This window comes from Scyliorhinus canicula, chromosome 20 (genome assembly GCF_902713615.1).
Source record: "Scyliorhinus canicula chromosome 20, sScyCan1.1, whole genome shotgun sequence".
NCBI classification, from domain to species: Eukaryota; Metazoa; Chordata; class Chondrichthyes; order Carcharhiniformes; family Scyliorhinidae; genus Scyliorhinus; species Scyliorhinus canicula.
The window spans coordinates 92023904-92049388 of NC_052165.1; the positions used below are offsets into that span (position 1 = coordinate 92023904).

Sequence of the window (25485 nt, forward strand, 5' to 3'; positions counted from 1 at the left end):
ACAGAGAGACAGAGAGCGGGGTAGGGACAGAGAGAGAGAGCGGGGTAGGGACTAGAGAAAGAGCTCCTGCTGTTACCTTGTTTTCTCTCCAAGTCTCCAATGGTTGATGTCATCCAGGTTTATCGGATGGGATGTGCAAATATATGAAGTAGATGATGATGTGGCTCTGCCCAAGGCAGTCGTGTGTTAGACTCTCGGGGAGAATTTGGGTGAGGTCAGAGCTCCAGGCCTAATCTGTAACCTGTTCTGATGTAGTTCTAATAAACAAGTGTTCAACAGATCCCCCAATATGTCTGCAGTCTGCCCCACCCCGAGAGCCCAAGATAAAAGGACCCAATTATATACCGTGGTGGCAGCGTTGTCGACGCCGAGGTTAGAGAGACATTGGTGCTTTATCGAAGGAATCACTGTGAAGAAACACGTGAAAGCAGCTCGAGAAATCTGGGCGGTTGAAGGAGGCGCACTGGAGAGAGAGGAATGATGGGGGAACTTCATGGTCAGGCCGTGTCCTTGCCCCAGCCGCCTGACTGTCTCGAGGGGCAGCAGGGAGGTCTGCAGTGGGAGTTATGGTAACGCCATTATCTCCAGTACACAGCAGCGTCAGATCCTCACGTTAAAGAGGCAAAGCTCTAAGTAACTACCTTCCTTTATTCAGTCAGTCCAGCAGCAGACGTCCCTCAGCTCTGTCTACTCAATATAATGAGGAAAGAACTCTTTATTTCCATTGTGTCCTGGCCTGGGGCTCTTTATAACTGGAAGATGTTGCCCATTTTCAGACTTGACAGACAAACCTGGAATAATATCTCAGTGGAAGGTGGAACGTCTTGTTCAGGATATTTGCATTGTGCATGGGAAGGTTGTTTGAGGTGCTCCTGAGGTTCGGGTCGTTCCGATGTGGCTGTGGGATATCACGTGGAGCCAGGTTCAAAGAAGCCGAGATGGCTGCAGAACATGAATACTGTTTCCTAATTGGCTGGTAATGAGGCCTTAGGGGTGGAGCCTACATTTACAGATTTGCCTCCAGTCAGCCCTATTTTGGGCTTTCCAGCCAATCCCTCCTTGCCTGAGTCCTGCTTTGAACCTGAGAATGAACTGGATGCCCACATAAGTGTGCACAGGCTGCTCGACGTGGGACACACACACACACACACACACTTACATCCTCCTTCTCCTCCTCCCTGCCCAGAAACCCGACTCGCACCCACAGAGGACGGGAGGATAACACAAGCTGAAACACCAACTACTACTGAACCCCACTTTCACAAGGATAACACTGAGAGCAGATCAGAATCTGCACCATCAAAGACAAACACAAGATCGGTCAGCGTTAACCCAAACTTCGGTTTCGTCCCTCTGCCTGGAAACCAGATTTCAGATCCCGGTCTGTCTCGCTCTACCTCTGCTCCAGGAATGAAAAGATAAAAAAAGGTTTTAATCTTTTCGCTCCGCTGGTTGACACTTTTTCATGATCCGCTGTATTAATCTGTATTTTTTTAAATTATCAATTTATTGCTTCAACGTTGATTTCATTTTTTGGTCAACGAGTGGTTCCTTGTCATCAAACCTGACCATTATTGTGTTGAACTTGATATTTAAGGTTGCTGCAAACCAGATTTGAGTTGACGGCTGGTTGGGGTTTCCCGCTGAAGGGGAACGAGACGCTGGCAGGATGTCCGACTGCTTCACGGCAGGCGGGAGGAAAGCGTCAATTTAGCCCCCATTGCGACGGGAAGTGTGGGAAATACTCAGCACGTCTGTCCGCCTCTGTGGAGGGAGAAACCGCGCTCAGTGACGCCTGCCTCTCATCCCCTTCCCCCCGCCCCCCCCCCCCCCCCCCCCCCCCCCCCCCCCCGCCAGATCGAACACAGATCATAGACCAGAAATGTTGACTCTCTGTCTCCCTCTCCACAGATGCTGCCTGGCCCGCTGGGATTTCCGGGGAGCTGCCGTGGATATTTCAGACTTCCAGCGTCTGGAGTAATTCCCTCGTACATGCTCCGTCCATGTCGATCTCAGGGTGGTTCTCGTTATAAATCAAGACGGCAAAATAACTATCACTCAAAGGAAAAAGTCAACTTTTCCAGTCGACTTTTGATGCTGAACTTTCACTGGAAGGTTTTGCCATTTTTAAAGTTGGGATGAAATGGAGTGATACCCCGATAGAATATGTCACAGCTAATTCAAGACATTCTCATCTGTCAATAGGATTGTTGTTTGCGGTGCTTGAGAGCTTCAGCCATTTTGGAAACTGCCATCTGGATGTTGCACAGCTCCAGCCACAAAGGAACAGGGATTTATTACTAATAACATGAATAACCGAGTTGGCTGTGATAGCCTGATCAAACCGTGGCTGGAACGATAATCTTACGGATATCTCAGGGTTTGATGGGCTTCTGAAAATAGAGCACGAAAGTCAGGAGGTTTTGTCAAAACTGCCAAAAAGGGGTGAGGCCCCAGTGACACTTATTTCCGCTTGGGACATTTGAAGGATGTGAGGGGGCCTGGGTGAGGGAGCTTGGGAGGGCAAAGTAGGTGCCTGGGAGCAGCAGAAGCACAGAGGCAATTAATGTCTCCCCCAGGTCCCCTCAGAGCCCTCCACTCTATCCCCAGGAGATATCTGTACACTGACTGGGGTCTCTCAGTCCCCCCTCTCTCTCAGGGAGATATCTGTACACTGACTGGTGTCTCTCAGTCCCCTCTCTCTCAGGGAGATATCTGTACACTGACTGGTGTCTCTCAGTCCCCTCTCTCTCAGGGAGATATCTGTACACTGACTGATGTCTCTCAGTCCCCTCTCTCTCTCAGGGAGATATCTGTACACTGACTGGTGTCTCTCAGTCCCTCCTCTCTCTCAGGGAGATATCTGTACACTGACTGATGTCTCTCGGTCCCCTCCTCTCTCAGGGAGATATCTGTACACTGACTGGTGTCTCTCAGTCCCCTCTCTCTCAGGGAGATATCTGTACACTGACTGGTGTCTCTCAGTCCCCTCTCCTCTCAGGGAGATATCTGTACACTGACTGGTGTCTCTCAGTCCCCTCTCTCTCAGGGAGATATCTGTACACTGACTGATGTCTCTCAGTCCCCTCCTCTCTCAGGGAGATATCTGTACACTGACTGGTGTCTCTCAGTCCCCTCTCTCTCAGGGAGATATCTGTACACTGACTGGTGTCTCTCAGTCCCCTCTCTCAGGGAGATATCTGTACACTGACTGGTGTCTCTCAGTCCCCTCTCTCTCTCAGGGAGATATCTGTACACTGACTGGTGTCTCTCAGTCCCATCTCCTCAGGGAGATATCTGTACACTGACTGGTGTCTCTCGGTCCACTCTCTTTCTCAGGGAGATATCTGTACACTGACTGGTGTCTCTCAGTCCCCTCTCTGTCAGGGAGATATCTGTACACAGACAGGTGTCTCTCAGTCCCCTCTCTCTGAGGGAGGTATCTGTACACTGACTGGTGTCTCTCGGTCCCCTCTCTCTCAGGGAGATATCTGTACACTGACGTGTCTCTCAGTCCCCTCTCTCTCAGGGAGATATCTGTACGCTGACTGGTGTCTCTCAGTCCCCTCTCTCTCTCAGGGATATATCTGTAAGCTGACTGGTGTCTCTCAGTCCCCTTTCTCTCAGGGTCATATCTGTACACTGACTGGTGTCTCTCAGTCCCCTCTCTGTCAGGGAGATATCTGTACACTGACTGGTGTCTCTCAGTCCCCTCTCTCTGAGGGAGTTAACTGTACACTGACTGGTGTCTCTCAGTCCCCTCTCTCTCTCTCAGGGAGATATCTGTACACTGACTGGTGTCTCGCAGTCCCCTCACTCTCTCATGGAGATATCTGTACACTGACTGGTGTCTCTAATTCCCCAATCTCTCTCAAGGAGATATCTCTAAACTCAGTGGTGTCTCTCAGTCCCCTCTCTCTCAGGGAGATATCTGTACACTGACTTGTGTCTCTCAGTCCTCTCTCTCTCAGTAAGATAGCTATGCACTGACTGGTGTCTCTCGGTTCCCTCTCTCTCAGGGAGATATCTGTACACTGACTGGTGTCTCTCAGTCCCCTCTCTCTGGGAGATATCTGTACACTGACTGGTGTCTCTCAGTCCCCTCTCTCAGGGAGATATCTGTACACTGACTGGTGTCTCTCAGTCCCCTCTCTCTCTCAGGGAGATATCTGTGCACTGACTGGTGCCTCTCAGTCCCCTCCCTCTCTCAGGGAGATATCTGTGCACTGACTGGTGCCTCTCAGTCCCCTCCCTCTCTCAGGGAGATATCTGTGCACTGACTGGTGCCTCTCAGTCCCCTCCCTCTCTCAGGGAGATATCTGTACACTGACTGGTGTCTCTCGGTCCACGCTCTTTCGCAGGGAGATATCTGTACACTGACTGGTGTCTCTCAGTCCACTCTCTGTCAGGGAGATATCTGTACACTGACAGGTGTCTCTCAGTCCCCTCTCTCTGAGGGAGGTATCTATACACTGACTGGTGTCTCTCGGTCCCCTCTCTCTCAGGGAGATATCTGTACACTGACGTGTCTCTCAGTCCCCTCTCTGAGGGAGTTATCTGTACACTGACTGGTGTCTCGCAGTCCCCTCACTCTCTCAGGGAGATATCTGTACACTGACTGGTGTCTCTCGGTCCCCTCTCACTCAGGGATATATCTGTACACTGACGTGTCTCTCAGTCCCCTCTCTCAGGGCGATATCTCTACACTGACAGGTGTCTCTCTGTCCCCTCTCTCTCTCAGAGAGATATCGGTACACTGACTGGTGTCTCTCAGTCCCCTCTCTCTGAGGGAGATATCTCTAAACTCAGTGGTGTCTCTCAGTCCCCTCTCTCTCAGGGAGATATCTGTACACTGACTTGTGTCTCTCAGTCCTCTCTCTCTCAGTAAGATAGCTATGCACTGACTGGTGTCTCTCGGTTCCCTCTCTCTCAGGGAGATATCTGTACACTGACTGGTGTCTCTCAGTCCCCTCTCTCTGGGAGATATCTGTACACTGACTGGTGTCTCTCAGTCCCCTCTCTCAGGGAGATATCTGTACACTGACTGGTGTCTCTCAGTCCCCTCTCTCTCTCAGGGAGATATCTGTACACTGACTGGTGTCCCTCAGTCCCCTCTCTCTCAGGGAGATATCTGTACACTGACTGGTGTCTCTCAGTCCCCTCTCTCTCAGGGAGATATCTGTACACTGACTGATGTCTCTCAGTCCCCTCTCTCTCTCAGGGAGATATCTGTACGCTGACTGGTGTCTCTCAGTCCTCACTCTCTCTCAGGGAGATATCTGTACACTGACTGATGTCTCTCGGTCCCCTCACTCTCTCAGGGAGATATCTGTACATTGACTGGTGTCTCTCAGTCCCCTCTCTCTCTCAGGGAGATATCTGTACACTGACTGGTGTCTCTCAGTCCCCTCTCACTCAGGGAGATATCTGTACACTGACTGGTGTCTCTCAGTCCCCTCTCTCTCAGGGAGATATCTGTACACTGACTGATGTCTCTCGGTCCCCTCACTCTCTCAGGGAGATATCTGTACACTGACAGGTGTCTCTCAGTCCCCTCTCTCTCAGGGAGATATCTGTACACAGACTGGTGTCTCTCGGTCCCCTCTCTCAGGGAGATATCTGTACACTGACTGGTGTCTCTCAGTCCCCTCTCTCTGAGGGAGATATCTGTACACTGACTGGTGTCTCTCAGTCCCCTCTCTCAGGGAGATATCTGTACACTGACTGGTGTCTCTCAGTCCCCTCTCTCAGGGAGATATCTGTACACTGACTGGTGTCTCGCAGTCCCCTCTCTCTCTCAGGGAGATAGCTATACACTGACTGGTGTCTCTCAGTCCCCTCTCACTCAGGGAGATATCTGTACACTGACTGGTGTCTCTCGGTCCACTCTCTTTCTCAGGGAGATATCTGTACACTGACTGGTGTCTCTCAGTCCCCTCTCTGTCAGGGAGATATCTGTACACAGACAGGTGTCTCTCAGTCCCCTCTCTCTCAGGGAGATATCTGTACGCTGACTGGTGTCTCTCAGTCCCCTCTCTCTCAGAGGGATATATCTGTAAGCTGACTGGTGTCTCTCAGTCCCCTTTCTCTCAGGGTCATATCTGTACACTGACTGGTGTCTCTCAGTCCCCTCTCTGTCAGGGAGATATCTGTACACTGACTGGTGTCTCTCTGTCCCCTCTCTCTGAGGGAGTTATCTGTACACTGACTGGTGTCTCGCAGTCCCCTCACTCTCTCATGGAGATATCTGTACACTGACTGGTGTCTCTAATTCCCCAATCTCTCTCAAGGAGATATCTCTAAACTCAGTGGTGTCTCTCAGTCCCCTCTCTCTCAGGGAGATATCTGTACACTGACTTGTGTCTCTCAGTCCTCTCTCTCTCAGTAAGATAGCTATGCACTGACTGGTGTCTCTCGGTTCCCTCTCTCTCAGGGAGATATCTGTACACTGACTGGTGTCTCTCAGTCCCCTCTCTCTGGGAGATATCTGTACACTGACTGGTGTCTCTCAGTCCCCTCTCTCTCTCAGGGAGATATCTGTACGCTGACTGGTGTCTCTCAGTCCTCACTCTCTCTCAGGGAGATATCTGTACACTGACTGATGTCTCTCGGTCCCCTCACTCTCTCAGGGAGATATCTGTACATTGACTGGTGTCTCTCAGTCCCCTCTCTCTCTCAGGGAGATATCTGTACACTGACTGGTGTCTCTCAGTCCCCTCTCACTCAGGGAGATATCTGTACACTGACTGGTGTCTCTCAGTCCCCTCTCTCTCAGGGAGATATCTGTACACTGACTGATGTCTCTCGGTCCCCTCACTCTCTCAGGGAGATATCTGTACACTGACAGGTGTCTCTCAGTCCCCTCTCTCTCAGGGAGATATCTGTACACAGACTGGTGTCTCTCGGTCCCCTCTCTCAGGGAGATATCTGTACACTGACTGGTGTCTCTCAGTCCCCTCTCTCTGAGGGAGATATCTGTACACTGACTGGTGTCTCTCAGTCCCCTCTCTCAGGGAGATATCTGTACACTGACTGGTGTCTCTCAGTCCCCTCTCTCAGGGAGATATCTGTACACTGACTGGTGTCTCGCAGTCCCCTCTCTCTCTCAGGGAGATAGCTATACACTGACTGGTGTCTCTCAGTCCCCTCTCACTCAGGGAGATATCTGTACACTGACTGGTGTCTCTCGGTCCACTCTCTTTCTCAGGGAGATATCTGTACACTGACTGGTGTCTCTCAGTCCCCTCTCTGTCAGGGAGATATCTGTACACAGACAGGTGTCTCTCAGTCCCCTCTCTCTCAGGGAGATATCTGTACGCTGACTGGTGTCTCTCAGTCCCCTCTCTCTCTCAGGGATATATCTGTAAGCTGACTGGTGTCTCTCAGTCCCCTTTCTCTCAGGGTCATATCTGTACACTGACTGGTGTCTCTCAGTCCCCTCTCTGTCAGGGAGATATCTGTACACTGACTGGTGTCTCTCTGTCCCCTCTCTCTGAGGGAGTTATCTGTACACTGACTGGTGTCTCGCAGTCCCCTCACTCTCTCATGGAGATATCTGTACACTGACTGGTGTCTCTAATTCCCCAATCTCTCTCAAGGAGATATCTCTAAACTCAGTGGTGTCTCTCAGTCCCCTCTCTCTCAGGGAGATATCTGTACACTGACTTGTGTCTCTCAGTCCTCTCTCTCTCAGTAAGATAGCTATGCACTGACTGGTGTCTCTCGGTTCCCTCTCTCTCAGGGAGATATCTGTACACTGACTGGTGTCTCTCAGTCCCCTCTCTCTGGGAGATATCTGTACACTGACTGGTGTCTCTCAGTCCCCTCTCTCAGGGAGATATCTGTACACTGACTGGTGTCTCTCAGTCCCCTCTCTCTCTCAGGGAGATATCTGTGCACTGACTGGTGCCTCTCAGTCCCCTCCCTCTCTCAGGGAGATATCTGTGCACTGACTGGTGCCTCTCAGTCCCCTTCCTCTCTCAGGGAGATATCTGTACACTGACTGGTGTCTCTCGGTCCACGCTCTTTCGCAGGGAGATATCTGTACACTGACTGGTGTCTCTCAGTCCACTCTCTGTCAGGGAGATATCTGTACACTGACAGGTGTCTCTCAGTCCCCTCTCTCTGAGGGAGGTATCTATACACTGACTGGTGTCTCTCGGTCCCCTCTCTCTCAGGGAGATATCTGTACACTGACGTGTCTCTCAGTCCCCTCTCTGAGGGAGTTATATGTACACTGACTGGTGTCTCGCAGTCCCCTCACTCTCTCAGGGAGATATCTGTACACTGACTGGTGTCTCTCGGTCCCCTCTCACTCAGGGATATATCTGTACACTGACGTGTCTCTCAGTCCCCTCTCTCAGGGCGATATCTCTACACTGACAGGTGTCTCTCTGTCCCCTCTCTCTCTCAGAGAGATATCGGTACACTGACTGGTGTCTCTCAGTCCCCTCTCTCTGAGGGAGATATCTCTAAACTCAGTGGTGTCTCTCAGTCCCCTCTCTCTCAGGGAGATATCTGTACACTGACTTGTGTCTCTCAGTCCTCTCTCTCTCAGTAAGATAGCTATGCACTGACTGGTGTCTCTCGGTTCCCTCTCTCTCAGGGAGATATCTGTACACTGACTGGTGTCTCTCAGTCCCCTCTCTCTGGGAGATATCTGTACACTGACTGGTGTCTCTCAGTCCCCTCTCTCAGGGAGATATCTGTACACTGACTGGTGTCTCTCAGTCCCTCTCTCTCTCAGGGAGATATCTGTACACTGACTGGTGTCCCTCAGTCCCCTCTCTCTCAGGGAGATATCTGTACACTGACTGGTGTCTCTCAGTCCCCTCTCTCTCAGGGAGATATCTGTACACTGACTGATGTCTCTCAGTCCCCTCTCTCTCTCAGGGAGATATCTGTACGCTGACTGGTGTCTCTCAGTCCTCACTCTCTCTCAGGGAGATATCTGTACACTGACTGATGTCTCTCGGTCCCCTCCTCTCTCAGGGAGGTATCTGTACATTGACTGGTGTCTCTCAGTCCCCTCTCTCTCTCAGGGAGATATCTGTACACTGACTGGTGTCTCTCAGTCCCCTCTCTCTCAGGGAGATATCTGTACACTGACTGGTGTCTCTCAGTCCCCTCTCTCTCAGGGAGATATCTGTACACTGACTGATGTCTCTCAGGTCCCCTCCTCTCTCAGGGAGATATCTGTACACTGACAGGTGTCTCTCAGTCCCCTCTCTCTCAGGGAGATATCTGTACACAGACTGGTGTCTCTCAGGTCCCCTCTCTCAGGGAGATATCTGTACACTGACTGGTGTCTCTCAGTCCCCTCTCTCTGAGGGAGATATCTGTACACTGACTGGTGTCTCTCAGTCCCCTCTCTCAGGGAGATATCTGTACACTGACTGGTGTCTCTCAGTCCCCTCTCTCAGGGAGATATCTGTACACTGACTGGTGTCTCGCAGTCCCCTCTCTCTCTCAGGGAGATAGCTATACACTGACTGGTGTCTCTCAGTCCCCTCTCACTCAGGGAGATATCTGTACACTGACTGGTGTCTCTCGGTCCACTCTCCTCTCAGGGCGATATCTCTACACTGACAGGTGTCTCTCAGTCCCCTCTCTGTCAGGGAGATATCTGTACACAGACAGGTGTCTCTCAGTCCCCTCTCTCTCAGGGAGATATCTGTACGCTGACTGGTGTCTCTCAGTCCCCTCTCTCTCTCAGGGATATATCTGTAAGCTGACTGGTGTCTCTCAGTCCCCTTTCTCTCAGGGTCATATCTGTACACTGACTGGTGTCTCTCAGTCCCCTCTCTGTCAGGGAGATATCTGTACACTGACTGGTGTCTCTCAGTCCCCTCTCTCTGAGGGAGTTATCTGTACACTGACTGGTGTCTCGCAGTCCCTCACTCTCTCATGGAGATATCTGTACACTGACTGGTGTCTCTAATTCCCCAATCTCTCTCAAGGAGATATCTCTAAACTCAGTGGTGTCTCTCAGTCCCCTCTCTCTCAGGGAGATATCTGTACACTGACTTGTGTCTCTCAGTCCTCTCTCTCTCAGTAAGATAGCTATGCACTGACTGGTGTCTCTCGGTTCCCTCTCTCTCAGGGAGATATCTGTACACTGACTGGTGTCTCTCAGTCCCCTCTCTCTGGGAGATATCTGTACACTGACTGGTGTCTCTCAGTCCCCTCTCTCAGGGAGATATCTGTACACTGACTGGTGTCTCTCAGTCCCCTCTCTCTCTCAGGGAGATATCTGTGCACTGACTGGTGCCTCTCAGTCCCCTCCCTCTCTCAGGGAGATATCTGTGCACTGACTGGTGCCTCTCAGTCCCCTCCCTCTCTCAGGGAGATATCTGTGCACTGACTGGTGCCTCTCAGTCCCCTTCCTCTCTCAGGGAGATATCTGTACACTGACTGGTGTCTCTCGGTCCACTCTCTTCTCAGGGAGATATCTGTACACTGACTGGTGTCTCTCAGTCCCCTCTCTCGTCAGGGAGATATCTGTACACTGACTGGTGTCTCTCAGTCCCCTCTCTCTAGGGAGATATCTATACACTGACTGGTGTCTCTCAGTCCCCTCTCTCTCAGGGAGATATCTGTACACTGACTGTGTCTCTCAGTCCCCTCTCTCTCAGGGAGATTATCTGTACACTGACTGGTGTCTCTCAGTCCCCTCCTCTCTCAGGGAGATATCTGTACACTGACTGGTGTCTCTCAGTCCCCTCTCTCTCAGGGAGATATCTGTACACTGACTGGTGTCTCTCAGTCCCCTCTCTCTCAGGGAGATATCTGTACACTGACTGGTGTCTCTCTGTCCCCTCTCTCTCTCAGGGAGATATCTGTACACTGACTGGTGTCTCTCAGTCCCCTCTCTCTCAGGGAGATATCTGTACACTGACTGGTGTCTCTCAGTCCCCTCTCTCTCAGGGAGATATCTGTACACTGACTGGTGTCTCTCAGTCCCTCTCTCTCTCAGGGAGATATCTGTACACTGACTGGTGTCTCTCGGTCCCCTCTCTCTCAGGGAGATATCTGTACACTGACTGGTGTCTCTCAGTCCCCTCTCTCTGGGAGATATCTGTACACTGACTGGTGTCTCTCAGTCCCCTCTCTCAGGGAGATATCTGTACACTGACTGGTGTCTCTCAGTCCCCTCTCTCTCTCAGGGAGATATCTGTACACTGACTGGTGTCCTCTCAGTCCCCTCTCTCTCAGGGAGATATCTGTACACTGACTGGTGTCTCTCAGTCCCCTCTCTCTCAGGGAGATATCTGTACACTGACTGATGTCTCTCAGTCCCCTCTCTCTCTCAGGGAGATATCTGTACACTGACTGGTGTCTCTCAGTCCTCACTCTCTCTCAGGGAGATATCTGTACACTGACTGATGTCTCTCGGTCCCCTCACTCTCTCAGGGAGATATCTGTACATTGACTGGTGTCTCTCAGTCCCCTCTCTCTCAGGGAGATATCTGTACACTGACTGGTGTCTCTCAGTCCCCTCTCCTCAGGGAGATATCTGTACACTGACTGGTGTCTCTCAGTCCCCTCTCTCTCAGGGAGATATCTGTACACTGACTGATGTCTCTCGGTCCCCTCCTCTCTCAGGGAGATATCTGTACACTGACTGGTGTCTCTCAGTCCCCTCTCTCTCTCAGGGAGATATCTGTACACTGACTGGTGTCTCTCAGTCCCCTCTCTCAGGGAGATATCTGTACACTGACTGGTGTCTCTCAGTCCCCTCTCTCTGAGGGAGATATCTGTACACTGACTGGTGTCTCTCAGTCCCCTCTCTCTCAGGGAGATATCTGTACACTGACTGGTGTCTCTCAGTCCCTCTCTCTCAGGGAGATATCTGTACACTGACTGGTGTCTCTCAGTCCCCTCTCTCTCTCAGGGAGATAGCTATACACTGACTGGTGTCTCTCAGTCCCCTCTCACTCAGGGAGATATCTGTACACTGACTGGTGTCTCTCGGTCCACTCTCTTTCTCAGGGAGATATCTGTACACTGACTGGTGGCTCTCAGTCCCCTCTCTGTCAGGGAGATATCTGTACACAGACAGGTGTCTCTCAGTCCCCTCTCTCTCAGGGAGATATCTGTACGCTGACTGGTGTCTCTCAGTCCCCTCTCTCTCTCAGGGATATATCTGTAAGCTGACTGGTGTCTCTCAGTCCCCTTTCTCTCAGGGTCATATCTGTACACTGACTGGTGTCTCTCAGTCCCCTCTCTGTCAGGGAGATATCTGTACACTGACTGGTGTCTCTCAGTCCCCTCTCTCTGAGGGAGTTATCTGTACACTGACTGGTGTCTCGCAGTCCCCTCACTCTCTCATGGAGATATCTGTACACTGACTGGTGTCTCTAATTCCCCAATCTCTCTCAAGGAGATATCTCTAAACTCAGTGGTGTCTCTCAGTCCCCTCTCTCTCAGGGAGATATCTGTACACTGACTTGTGTCTCTCAGTCCTCTCTCTCTCAGTAAGATAGCTATGCACTGACTGGTGTCTCTCGGTTCCCTCTCTCTCAGGGAGATATCTGTACACTGACTGGTGTCTCTCAGTCCCCTCTCTCTGGGAGATATCTGTACACTGACTGGTGTCTCTCAGTCCCCTCTCTCAGGGAGATATCTGTACACTGACTGGTGTCTCTCAGTCCCCTCTCTCTCTCAGGGAGATATCTGTGCACTGACTGGTGCCTCTCAGTCCCCTCCCTCTCTCAGGGAGATATCTGTGCACTGACTGGTGCCTCTCAGTCCCCTCCCTCTCTCAGGGAGATATCTGTGCACTGACTGGTGCCTCTCAGTCCCCTCCCTCTCTCAGGGAGATATCTGTACACTGACTGGTGTCTCTCGGTCCACGCTCTTTCTCAGGGAGATATCTGTACACTGACTGGTGTCTCTCAGTCCACTCTCTGTCAGGGAGATATCTGTACACTGACAGGTGTCTCTCAGTCCCCTCTCTCTGAGGGAGGTATCTATACACTGACTGGTGTCTCTCGGTCCCCTCTCTCTCAGGGAGATATCTGTACACTGACTGGTGTCTCTCAGTCCCCTCTCTGAGGGAGTTATATGTACACTGACTGGTGTCTCGCAGTCCCCTCACTCTCTCAGGGAGATATCTGTACACTGACTGGTGTCTCTCGGTCCCCTCTCACTCAGGGATATATCTGTACACTGACGTGTCTCTCAGTCCCCTCTCTCAGGGCGATATCTCTACACTGACAGGTGTCTCTCTGTCCCCTCTCTCTCTCAGAGAGATATCGGTACACTGACTGGTGTCTCTCAGTCCCCTCTCTCTGAGGGAGATATCTGTACACTGACTGGTGTCTCTCAGTCCCCTCTCTCTGAGGGAGATATCTGTACACTGACTGGTGTCTCTCAGTCCTCTCTCTCAGGGAGATATCTGTACACTGACTGGTGTCTCTCAGTCCCCCTCTCTCTCAGGGAGATATCTGTACACTGCCTGGTGTCTCTCAGTCCCCTCTCTGTCAGGGAGATATCTGTACACTGACTGGTGTCTCTCAGTCCCCTCTCTCTGAGGGAGTTATCTGTACACTGACTGGTGTCTCGCAGTCCCTTCACTCTCTCATGGAGATATCTGTACACTGACTGGTGTCTCTAATGCCCCAATCTCTCTCAGGGAGATATCTCTAAACTCAGTGGTGTCTCTCAGTCCCCTCTCTCTCAGGGCGATATCTCTACACTGACAGGTGTCTCTCTGTCCCCTCTCTCTCTCAGAGAGATATCTGTACACTGACTTGTGTCTCTCAGTCCTCTCTCTCTCAGTAAGATAGCTATGCACTGACTGGTGTCTCTCGGTTCCCTCTCTCTCTGGGAGATATCTGTACACTGACTGGTGTCTCTCAGTCCCCTCTCTCAGGGAGATATCTGTGCACTGACTGGTGCCTCTCAGTCCCCTCCCTCTCTCAGGGAGATATCTGTGCACTGACTGGTGCCTCTCAGTCCCCTCCCTCTCTCAGGGAGATATCTGTGCACTGACTGGTGCCTCTCAGTCCCCTCCCTCTCTCAGGGAGATATCTGTACACTGACTGGTTTCTCTCGGTCCACTCTCTTTCTCAGGGAGATATCTGTACACTGACTGGTGTCTCTCAGTCCACTCTCTGTCAGGGAGATATCTGTACACTGACAGGTGTCTCTCAGTCCCCTCTCTCTGAGGGAGGTATCTATACACTGACTGGTGTCTCTCGGTCCCCTCTCTCTCAGGGAGATATCTGTACACTGACGTGTCTCTCAGTCCCCTCTCTGAGGGAGTTATCTGTACACTGACTGGTGTCTCGCAGTCCCCTCACTCTCTCAGGGAGATATCTGTACACTGACTGGTGTCTCGCAGTCCCCTCACTCTCTCAGGGAGATATCTGTACACTGACTGGTGTCTCTCGGTCCCCTCTCACTCAGGGATATATCTGTACACTGACGTGTCTCTCAGTCCCCTCTCTCTCAGGGCGATATCTCTACACTGACAGGTGTCTCTCTGTCCCCTCTCTCTCTCAGAGAGATATCTGTACACTGACTGGTGTCTCTCAGTCCCCTCTCTCTGAGGGAGATATCTGTACACTGACTGGTGTCTCTCAGTCCCCTCTCTCAGGGAGATATCTGTACACTGACTGGTGTCTCTCAGTCCCCTCTCTCTCAGGGAGATATCTGTACACTGACTGGTGTCTCTCAGTCCCCTCTCTCTCAGGGAGATATCTGTACACTGACTGGTGTCTCTCAGTCCCCTCTCTCTCAGGGAGATATCTGTACACTGATTGGTGTCTCTCAGTACCCTCTCTCTGGGAGATATCTGTACACTGACTGGTGTCTCTCAGTCCCCTCTCTCAGGGAGATATCTGTACACTGACTGGTGTCTCGCAGTCCCCTCCCTCTCTCAGGGAGATATCTGTACACTGACTTGTGTCTCTCAGTCCTCTCTCTCTCAGGGAGATAGCTATGCACTGACTGGTGTCTCTCAGTCTCCCCTCTCTCTCAGGGCGATATCTCTACACTGACAGGTGTCTCTCTGTCCCCTCTCTTTCTCAGGGAGATATCTGTACACTGACAGGTGTCTCTCAGTCCCCTCTCTCTGAGGGAGGTATCTGTACACTGACTGGTGTCTCTCAGTCCCCCCTCTCTCTCAGGGAGATATCTGTACACTGACTGGTGTCTCTCGGTCCCCTCTCACTCAGGGAGATATCTGTATACTGCCTGGTGTCTCTCAGTCCCCTCTCTGTCAGAGAGATATCTGTACGCTGACTGGTGTCTCTCAGTCCCCTCTCTCTCTCAGGGAGATATCTGTACGCTGACTGGTGTCTCTCAGTCCCCTCTCTCTCAGGGAGATATCTGTACACTGACTGGTGTCTCTCAGTCCCCTCTCTCTCAGGGAGATATCTGTACACTGACTGGTGTCTCTCAGTCCCCTCTCTCAGGGAGATATCTGTACACTGACTGGTGTCTCTCAGTCCCCTCTCTCAGGGAGATATCTATACACTGACTGGTGTCTCTGAGTCCCCTCTCTCTCAGGGAGATATCTGTACACTGACTGGTGTCTCTGAGTCCCCTCTCTCTCAGGGAGATATCTGTACACTGACTGGTGTCTCTCAGTCCCCTATCTCTCTCAGGGAGATATCTCTAAACTCACTGGTGTCTCTCAGTCCCCCCTCTCTCTCAGGGAGATATCTGTACACTGACTTGTGTCTCTCAGTCCTCTCTCTCTCAGGAAGATAGCTATGCACTGACTGGTGTCTCTCAGTCTCCCCTCTCTCTCAGGGCGATATCTGTACACTGACTTGTGTCTCTCAGTCCTCTCTTTCTCATGGAGCTAGCTGTGCACAGACAGGTGTCTCTCAGTCCCTCTCTCTGAGGGAGATATCTGTACACTGACTGGTGTCTCTCAGTCCCCTCTCTCTCAGGGAGATATCTGTACACTGACTGGTGTCTCTCAGTCCTCTCTCTCTCTCAGGGAGATATCTGTACACTGACTGGTGTCTCTCAGTCCCCACTCTCTCTCTCAGGGAGATATCTGTACACTGACTGGTGTCTCTCAGTCCCCTCTCTCTCAGGGAGATATCTGTACACTGACTGGTGTCTCTCAGTCCCTTCTCTCAGGGAGATATCTGTACACTGACTGGTGTCTCTCAGTCCTCCTCTCTCAGGGAGATATCTGTACACTGACTGGTGTCTCTCAGTCCCTGCTCTCTCAGGGAGATATCTGTACACTGACTGGTGTGTCTCAGTCCTCTCTCTCTCAGGGAGATATATGTGCACTGACTGGTGTCTCCCAGACCCCTCCCTCTCTCAGGGAGATATCTGAACACTGACTGGTGTGTCTCAGTCCTCTCTCTCTCTCAAGGTGATATCTGTACACTGACTGGTGTCTCTCAGTCCCCTCTCTCTCACGGAGATATCTGTACACTGACTGGTGTCTCTCAGTCCCTTTTCTCTCCCTCAGGGAGATATCTGTACACTGACTGGTGTCTCTCAGTCCTCGCTCTCAGGGAGATATATATACACTGACTGGTGTCTCTCACTCCCCTCTCTCTCAGGGAGATATCTGTACACTGACTGGTGTCTCTCAGTCCTCTCTCTCTCTCTCAGGGAGATATCTGTACACTGACTGGTGTCTCGCAGTCCCCTGTCTCGCTCTCTCAGGGAGATATCTGTACACTGACTGGTATCTCTCAGTCCGCTCTCTCTCTCAAGGAGATATATCTAAACTCACTGGTGTCTCTCAGTACCCTCTCTCTCTCAGGGAGATAGCTATACACTGACTGGTGTCTCTCAGTCCCCCCTCTCTCTCAGGGAGATATCTGTACACTGACTGGTGTCTCTCAGTCCTCTCTCTCTCTCAGGGAGATATCTGTACACTGACTGGTGTCTCTCAGTCCACTCTCTCTCTCAGGGATCTATCTGTACACTGACAGGTGTCTCTCAGTCCCCTCTCTCTCAGGGAGATATCTGAACACTGACTGGTGTCTCTCAGTCCCCACTCTCTCAGGGAGCTATCTGTACACTGACAGGTGTCTCTCAGTCCCCTCTCTCTCAGGGAGATATCTGAACACTGACTGGTGTCTCTCAGTCCCCACTCTCTCAGGGAGATATCTGTACACTGACTGGTGTCTCTCAGTCCCCACTCTCTCAGGGAGATATCTGTACACTGACTGGTGTCTCTCAGTCCCCTCTCCCTCAGGGAGATATCTGCACACTGACTGGTGTCTCTCAGTCCCCTCACTCTCTCAGGGAGATATCTGTACACTGACTGGTGTCTCTCATTCCGCTATCTCTCAGGGAGATATCTCTTAACTCACTGGTTTCTCTCTGTCCCCTCTCTCTCTCAGGGAGATATCTGTGCATTGACCGGTGTCTCTCAGTCCCCTCCCTCTCTCCCAGGGAGATATCTGTACACTGACTTGTGTCTCTCAGTCCCTCTCTCTCTCAGGGAGATATCTGTACACTGACTGGTGTCTCTCAGTCCACCTCTCGTATCAGGGAGGTATCTGTACACTGACTGGTGTCTCTCAGTCCCCTCTCTCTCAGGGAGATATCTGTACACTGACTGCTGTCTCGCAGTCCCCTCCTCTCTCAGAGAGATATCTGTACACTGACTGGTGTCTCTCAGTCCCCTCTCTCTCAGGGAGATATCTGTACACTGACTGGTGTCTCTCAGTCCCCTCCTCTCTCAGAGGAGATATCTGTACACTGACTGGTGTCTCTCAGTCCCCCTCTCTCTCAGGGAGATATCTGTACACTGACTGGTGTCTCTCAGTCCCCTCACTCTCTCAGGGAGATATCTGTACACTGACTGGTGTCTCTCAGTCCCCTCTCTCTCAGGGAGATATCTGTACACTGATTGGTGTCTCTCAGTCCCCTCTCTCTCAGGGAGATATCTGTACACTGACTGGTGTCTCTCAGTCCCCTCTCTCTCAGGGAGATATCTGTACACTGACTGGTGTCTCTCAGTCCCCTCCTCTCTCAGGGAGATATCTGTACACTGACTGGTGTCTCTCAGTCCCCTCTCTCTCAGGGAGATATCTCTACACTGACTGGTGTCTCTCAGTCCCCTCTCTTTCTCAGGGAGATATCTGTACACTGACAGGTGTCTCTCAGTCCCCTCTCTCTGAGGGAGGTATCTGTACACTGACTGGTGTCTCTCAGTCCCCCCTCTCTCTCAGGGAGATATCTGTACACTGACTGGTGTCTCTCGGTCCCCTCTCACTCAGGGAGATATCTGTACACTGCCTGGTGTCTCTCAGTCCCCTCTCTGTCAGAGAGATATCTGTACGCTGACTGGTGTCTCTCAGTCCCCTCTCTCTCTCAGGGAGATATCTGTACGCTGACTGGTGTCTCTCAGTCCCCTCTCTCTCAGGGAGATATCTGTACACTGACTGGTGTCTCTCAGTCCCCTCTCTCTCAGGGAGATATCTGTACACTGACTGGTGTCTCTCAGTCCCCTCTCTCAGGGAGATATCTGTACACTGACTGGTGTCTCTCAGTCCCCTCTCTCAGGGAGATATCTATACACTGACTGGTGTCTCTGAGTCCCCTCTCTCTCAGGGAGATATCTGTACACTGACTGGTGTCTCTGAGTCCCCTCTCTCTCAGGGAGATATCTGTACACTGACTGGTGTCTCTCAGTCCCCTATCTCTCTCAGGGAGATATCTCTAAACTCACTGGTGTCTCTCAGTCCCCCCTCTCTCTCAGGGAGATATCTGTACACTGACTTGTGTCTCTCAGTCCTCTCTCTCTCAGGAAGATAGCTATGCACTGACTGGTGTCTCTCAGTCTCCCCTCTCTCTCAGGGCGATATCTCTACACTGACAGGTGTCTCTCTGTCCCCTCTCTTTCTCATGGAGCTAGCTGTGCACAGACAGGTGTCTCTCAGTCCCTCTCTCTGAGGGAGATATCTGTACACTGACTGGTGTCTCTCAGTCCCCTCTCTCTCAGGGAGATATCTGTACACTGACTGGTGTCTCTCAGTCCTCTCTCTCTCTCAGGGAGATATCTGTACACTGACTGGTGTCTCTCAGTCCCCACTCTCTCTCTCAGGGAGATATCTGTACACTGACTGGTGTCTCTCAGTCCCCTCTCTCTCAGGGAGATATCTGTACACTGACTGGTGTCTCTCAGTCCCTTTTCTCTTCCTCAGGGAGATATCTGTACACTGACTGGTGTCTCTCAGTCCCCTCTCTCAGGGAGATATCTGTACACTGAATGGTGTCTCTCAGTCCTCTCGCTCTCTCAGGGAGATATCTGTACACTGGCTGGTGTGTCTCAGTCCTCTCTCTCTCAGGGAGATATATGTGCACTGACTGGTGTCTCCCAGACCCCTCCCTCTCTCAGGGAGATATCTGAACACTGACTGGTGTGTCTCAGTCCTCTCTCTCTCTCAAGGTGATATCTGTACACTGACTGGTGTCTCTCAGTCCCCTCTCTCTCAGGGAGATATCTGTACACTGACTGGTGTCTCTCAGTCCCTTTTCTCTCCCTCAGGGAGATATCTGTACACTGACTGGTGTCTCTCAGTCCTCGCTCTCAGGGAGATATATATACACTGACTGGTGTCTCTCACTCCCCTCTCTCTCAGGGAGATATCTGTACACTGACTGGTGTCTCTCAGTCCTCTCTCTCTCTCAGGGAGATATCTGTACACTGACTGGTGTCTCGCAGTCCCCTGTCTCGCTCTCTCAGGGAGATATCTGTACACTGACTGGTATCTCTCAGTCCCCTCTCTCTCTCAAGGAGATATATCTAAACTCACTGGTGTCTCTCAGTACCCTCTCTCTCTCAGGGAGATATCTGTGCACTGACTGGTGTCTCTCAGTCCTCTCTCTCTCAGGGAGATAGCTATACACTGACTGGTGTCTCTCAGTCCCCCCTCTCTCTCAGGGAGATATCTGTACACTGACTGGTGTCTCTCAGTCCCTCTCTCTCTCTCAGGGAGATATCTGTACACTGACTGGTGTCTCTCAGTCCACTCTCTCTCTCAGGGATCTATCTGTACACTGACAGGTGTCTCTCAGTCCCCTCTCTCTCAGGGAGATATCTGAACACTGACTGGTGTCTCTCAGTCCCCACTCTCTCAGGGAGCTATCTGTACACTGACAGGTGTCTCTCAGTCCCCTCTCTCTCAGGGAGATATCTGAACACTGACTGGTGTCTCTCAGTCCCCACTCTCTCAGGGAGATATCTGTACACTGACTGGTGTCTCTCAGTCCCCACTCTCTCAGGGAGATATCTGTACACTGACTGGTGTCTCTCAGTCCCCTCTCCCTCAGGGAGATATCTGCACACTGACTGGTGTCTCTCAGTCCCCTCACTCTCTCAGGGAGATATCTGTACACTGACTGGTGTCTCTCATTCCGCTATCTCTCAGGGAGATATCTCTTAACTCACTGGTTTCTCTCTGTCCCCTCTCTCTCTCAGGGAGATATCTGTGCATTGACCGGTGTCTCTCAGTCCCCTCCCTCTCTCCCAGGGAGATATCTGTACACTGACTTGTGTCTCTCAGTCCTCTCTCTCTCAGGGAGATATCTTTACACTGACTGGTGTCTCTCAGTCACCTCTGTATCAGGGAGGTATCTGTACACTGACTGGTGTCTCTCAGTCCCCTATCTATCTCAGGGAGATATCTGTACACTGACTGGTGTCTCGCAGTCCCCTCACTCTCTCAGAGAGATATCTATACACTGACTGGTGTCTCTCAGTCCCCTCTCCCTCAGGGAGGTATCTGCACGCTGACTGGTGTCTCTCAGTCCCCTTACTCTCTCAGAGAGATATCTGTACACTGACTGGTGTCTCTCAGTCCCCCCTCTCTCTCGGGGAGATATCTGTAAACTGACTGGTGTCTCTCAGTCCCCTCACTCTCTCAGGGAGATATCTGTACACTTGTGATGATCACAAGTTAACTAGATGCAATACAACTGAGCAAACACTCGAGGGGGCACGGGAGAGCCATATAAATAGACGGGGACAGGAAGTGAGGACACACTTCACAGAGGGCAGAACTTGGAGCAGGACAGACACACCAGCTAGGAACACTGAAGGTCACCTTAGGAAACAGCTCTGAAGAGTGAACAAACTCACAATAAAGCATCTTCTCCACATTTGAGACTACGAGCTTTATTAAGACACGAGTACCAACACACACTGACTGGTGTCTCTCATTCCGCTATCTCTCTCAGGGAGATATCTCTAAACTCACTTGTTTCTCTCAGTCCCCTCTCTCTCAGGGAGATATCTGTACACTGACTGGTGTCTCTCAGTCCCCTCTCTCTCAGGGAGATATCTGTGCACTGACTGCTGTCTCTCTGTCCCCTCTCTCTCAGGGAGATGTCTGTAAACTGACTGGTGTCTCTCAGTCCCCTATCTCTCTCAGGGAGGTATCTGTACACTGACTGGTGTCTCTCAGTCCCCTATCTCTCTCAGGGAGATATCTGCACACTGACTGGTGTCTCTCAGTCCCCTCTCTCTCAGGGAGATATCTGTACACTGACTGGTGTCTCTCAGTCCCCTCTCTCTCAGGGAGATATCTGTACACTGACTGGTGTCTCTCAGTCCCCTCTCTCTCTCAGGGAGATATCTGTACACTGACTGGTGTCTCTCAGTCCCCTATCTCTCAGGGAGATATCTGTACACTGACTGGTGTCTCTCAGTCCCCTATCTCTCAGGGAGATATCTGTACACTGACTGGTGTCTCTCAGTCCCCTCTCTCTCAGGGAGATATCTGTACACTGACTGGTGTCTCTCAGTCCCCTCTCTCTCAGGGAGATATCTGTACACTGACTGGTGTCTCTCAGTCCCCTCACTCTCTCAGGGAGATATCTGTACACTGACTGGTGTCTCTCAGTCCCCTCTCTCTCTCAGGGAGATATCTGTACACTGACTGGTGTCTCTCAGTCCCCTCTCTCTCAGGGAGATATCTGTACACTGACTGGTGTCTCTCAGTCCCCATCTCTCTCAGGGAGATATCTGTACACTGACTGGTGTCTCTCAGTCCCCTCTCTCTCAGGGAGATATCTGTACACTGACTGGTGTCTCTCAGTCCCCTCTCTCTCTCTCAGGGAGATATCTGTACACTGACTGCTGTCTCTCAGTCCCCTCTCTCTCTCAGGGAGATATCAGTAATCTGTTCAATGATGGATCAGAGTTGATGTGAAATAATCCGAGTTTGTGTTTTTGGTGATTGGAGAAGTTTATTTGCTTTATCGCTCAGAGTGGTTACAGGACGTTGCGAAACTTCAGTGAGCTGTGACCCATCTGTCTCTCATAGTGTTCATCAAAATCTTCATTCTGAGACACTGTGAAGTGATTCTTCCAGTCTCCAACCTCACCTGTCAGAGAGAGAGAGAGAGAGAGTGAGTCAGAGTGAGGGAGAGAGAGCGGGAGAGAGACAAAGAGATAGACAGTGAGATAGAGAGAGAGAGTGAGTCAGAGTGAGTGAGAGAGAGAGAGACAGAGAGTGTGAGTCAGAGTGAGGGAGAGAGAGAGAGGGAGGGAGAGACAGACAGGGAGAGAGAGGGAGAAGCCACAAGTGAGAGAGAGAGACAAAGAGAGAGTGAGATGATGAGACAGAGAAGGAGACAGAGAAGGAGACAGAGAGATGTATAGACAGTAAATATTGAGAGGAATTGAGGCAGAGATACAAAGAGAGAGGGAGTGGGAGAGAGAGACAGAGAGAGAGAGAGAACCAGAGTGTGCGATGGGACAGAGAGAGAGAGATAGTGTGAGGGAAGCAGAGAGAGGGACAGAGAGAGAGAGTGGGAAAGAGAGAGGGAGAGAGTGGGAAAGAGAGAGGGAGAGTTGGAAAATGAAAAGTGAGATAGTGGGAAAGAGAGAGGGAGAGAGAGTGGGAAAGAGAGAGGGAGAGAGAAAGGGAGTGGGAGAGAGAGTGGGAAAGAGAGAGGGAGAGAGAGGGAAAGAGAGTGGGAAAGAGAGAGGGAGAGTTGGAAATAGAGAGGGAGAGAGAGGGAAAGAGAGTGGGAAAGAGAGAGGGAAAGAGAAAGGGAGAGAGTGGGGAAGAGAGAGGGAGAGAGAGCTAGAGAGAGAGGGAGAGAGAGGGAGAGAGAGGGAGAGAGGGAAAGAGAGAGGGAGAGAGAGGGAGAGAGAGGGAAAGAGAGAGGGAAAGAGAGAGGTAGAGAGGGAGAGAGAGAGGGAGAGAGAGGGATAGAGAGAGGGAGAGAGAGGGAGAAATAGTGGGAAAGAGAGAGATTGAGTGGGAAAGAGAGAGGAAGAGAGAGAGGGAGAGAGAGATGGAGAGAAAGTGGGAAGGAGAGAGAGAGGGAGATAGAGATTGGGAGAGAGAGAGGGAGAGAGAGTGGGAGAGAGAGAGGGAGAGAGTGGGAAAGAGAGAGGGCGTTGGAAAGAGAGAGGGAGAGAGTGAGGGAGAGAGAGAGAGAGAGAGAGTAAGAAAGTGAGAGGGAGAGAGTGGGAAAGAGAGAGGGAGAGAGAGAGGGAGAGAGAGAGAGAGTGGGGAAAGAGAGAGAGAGAGAGTGGGAAAGAGAGAGAGAGAGTGGGAAAGAGAGAAGGAGAGAGAGAGTGGGAAAGAGAGAGGGAGAGAGTGAAGGAGAGAGAGCGAGAGTGGGAAAGAGAGAGGGAGAGTGGGAAAGAGAGTGGGAGAGAGTGGGAAAGAGAGAAGGAGAGAGTGGGAAAGAGAGAGGGAGAGAGAGGGAAAGAGAGAAGGAGAGAGTGGGAAAGAGAGAGGAAGAGAGATGGAGAGTGGGAAAGAGAGAGGGAGAGAGAGGGAAAGAGAGAGGGAGGGAGAGTGTCAATATATTTGGGTGTCATTCCCGTGCTGATGTGTTTGCCTTTTCCTCTTCCCATCCATTCCCTCCCTGGGATCCACATTCCCCTTGCCCCCTGTTGACGGAGGCTTGGCAACTTCCTGCAGTGTCTCTGGCCAATGGTAGCCCCCCTGGATGTTGACAGTGGGGGATTCAGCGATGGTGATGTCATTGAATGTCAAGGGGAGATGGATTTGGACATGGACGGCTTCAGTGTCTGAGGAGTTGTGAATGGGGCTGAACATTGTGCAGTCAGCAGCGAACATCCCCACTTCGGACCTTACAATGGAGGGAAGGTCATTGATGAAGCAGCTTTAGGTGGTTGGGTCCAAGGACACATCATCATCGCCCCTTGATATTTGAAGGCATTCCCATCGCTGAATTCCCCCATCAACATCCTGGGGGTTCCCATTGATCAGAAACTGAACTGGACCCAGCCATATAAACACTGCGGCTCCCAGAGCAGGTCAGAGGCTGGGAATCCTGCGGAGAGTAACTCACCTCCTGACTTCCTCCCAAAGCCTGTCCACCATCTACAAGGACACAAGTCAGGAGTGTGATGGGACCCTCTCCAGTTGCCAGTGTAATATTCTTGTTCCAGAACACTTGTAGCTAAAGCTATCAATGATTTATTAACCGCCAGCGATGCCCCACATCCCGTGAATGATTCAGTACAAAGGTGGGACTTACAGCTTGAGCCTTTCCTTGTGTGTGTGTGTGTGTGAGAAGAGGGGGACAGGGTCTCAGGGAGCCGCCCCGCCCCGCATGCTCTACATTGACCCTTTTCAATGGCTGGATCGTCTCTCCCAGCCCAGAATGGAGGCCGTTCAGGGGGTCGGTTCAGGGGAGGGCCGAATCCGGCCTACCCAGAAAGGCTGGGCCCAGGGGAGGTCAGGGCACAGGGCCCCAGAGGGAGAAAGGTCAATTCCGATCACCCCGCTCTCTCACCCTTGACCCTTGGAACCTACCTTTGCGCATGAACCTGGAGATGTTCTGATTCATGATGTGTTTCGGGATGGTGGTGTAATTGGCCATCGGATTGTCCTTCATGACCTTGAAGGAGGAAAGGTGAACGATCTTCTCAATGACGTCCTCTTCCAGAACCTTCTCCATGAACTCAGCTACCTTCAGAATCTCCCGTCTTGGATTCTATAGGGTGGGAATGGACCGGAGTTAGAGACCTCATGGGTCAGTGAGACAAGGGGGACCGAGAAACCAGGCCTGGGGTCAGGGGTCAGTGAGACAGGGGGTCCGAGAAACCAGACCCAGGGGTCAGTGAGATGGGAGGACCGAGAAACCAGACCCAGGGTCAGGGGTCAGTGAGACAGGAGGACCGAGAAACCAGACCCAGGGTCAGGGGTCAGTGAGACAGGGGGACGGAGGAACCTGACCCAGGGTCAGTGAGACGGGAGGACCGAGAAACCAGACCTGGGGTCAGGGGTGAGTGAGACAGGGGACCGAGAAACCAGACCCAGGGGTCAGTGAGACGGGAGGACCGAGAAACCAGACCCAGGGTCAGGGGTCAGTGAGACAGGGGACCGAGAAACCAGACCCAGGGGTCAGTGAGACGGGAGGACCGAGAAACCAGACCCATAGTCAGGGGTCAGTGAGACAGGGGGACGGAGAGACGTGACCGGGGTCAAGGGTCAAGGGGAAAGCGACTGACCACACGGACCAGGGGTCAGATGTCAGTGAGGGAGACGCTGACTGTCC

The 25485-nt window shown here is 51.7% G+C and overlaps 2 protein-coding genes across 5 annotated transcripts in view; one reads left to right on the top strand and one right to left on the bottom strand.

Annotated features, from left to right (window-relative positions):
- LOC119954944 (sulfotransferase 1C2-like) overlaps window positions 1–25485 on the top strand; it is a 143751-nt gene that overhangs the window by 51146 nt on the left and 67120 nt on the right. The window lies entirely within an intron of this gene.
- Window positions 1–25485, bottom strand: part of LOC119954930 (sulfotransferase 1C2-like) — a 45850-nt gene that overhangs the window by 7819 nt on the left and 12546 nt on the right. For 2 of the 4 annotated variants that reach the window (XM_038780650.1, XM_038780646.1), the window contains 2 exons: window positions 24741–24921; window positions 22160–22323 (listed from right to left, as the gene is read on the bottom strand). The exons of 1 other annotated variant lie outside the window; for it this stretch is intronic. In XM_038780650.1, coding sequence (XP_038636578.1) covers window positions 22211–22323; window positions 24741–24921 — 294 coding nt within the window. In that variant the 3' untranslated portion in view covers window positions 22160–22210. Of the gene's footprint in view, window positions 1–22159; window positions 22324–24740; window positions 24922–25485 lie in introns of those variants that run through there. One more of the 4 variants, XM_038780649.1, reaches the window with a different exon arrangement.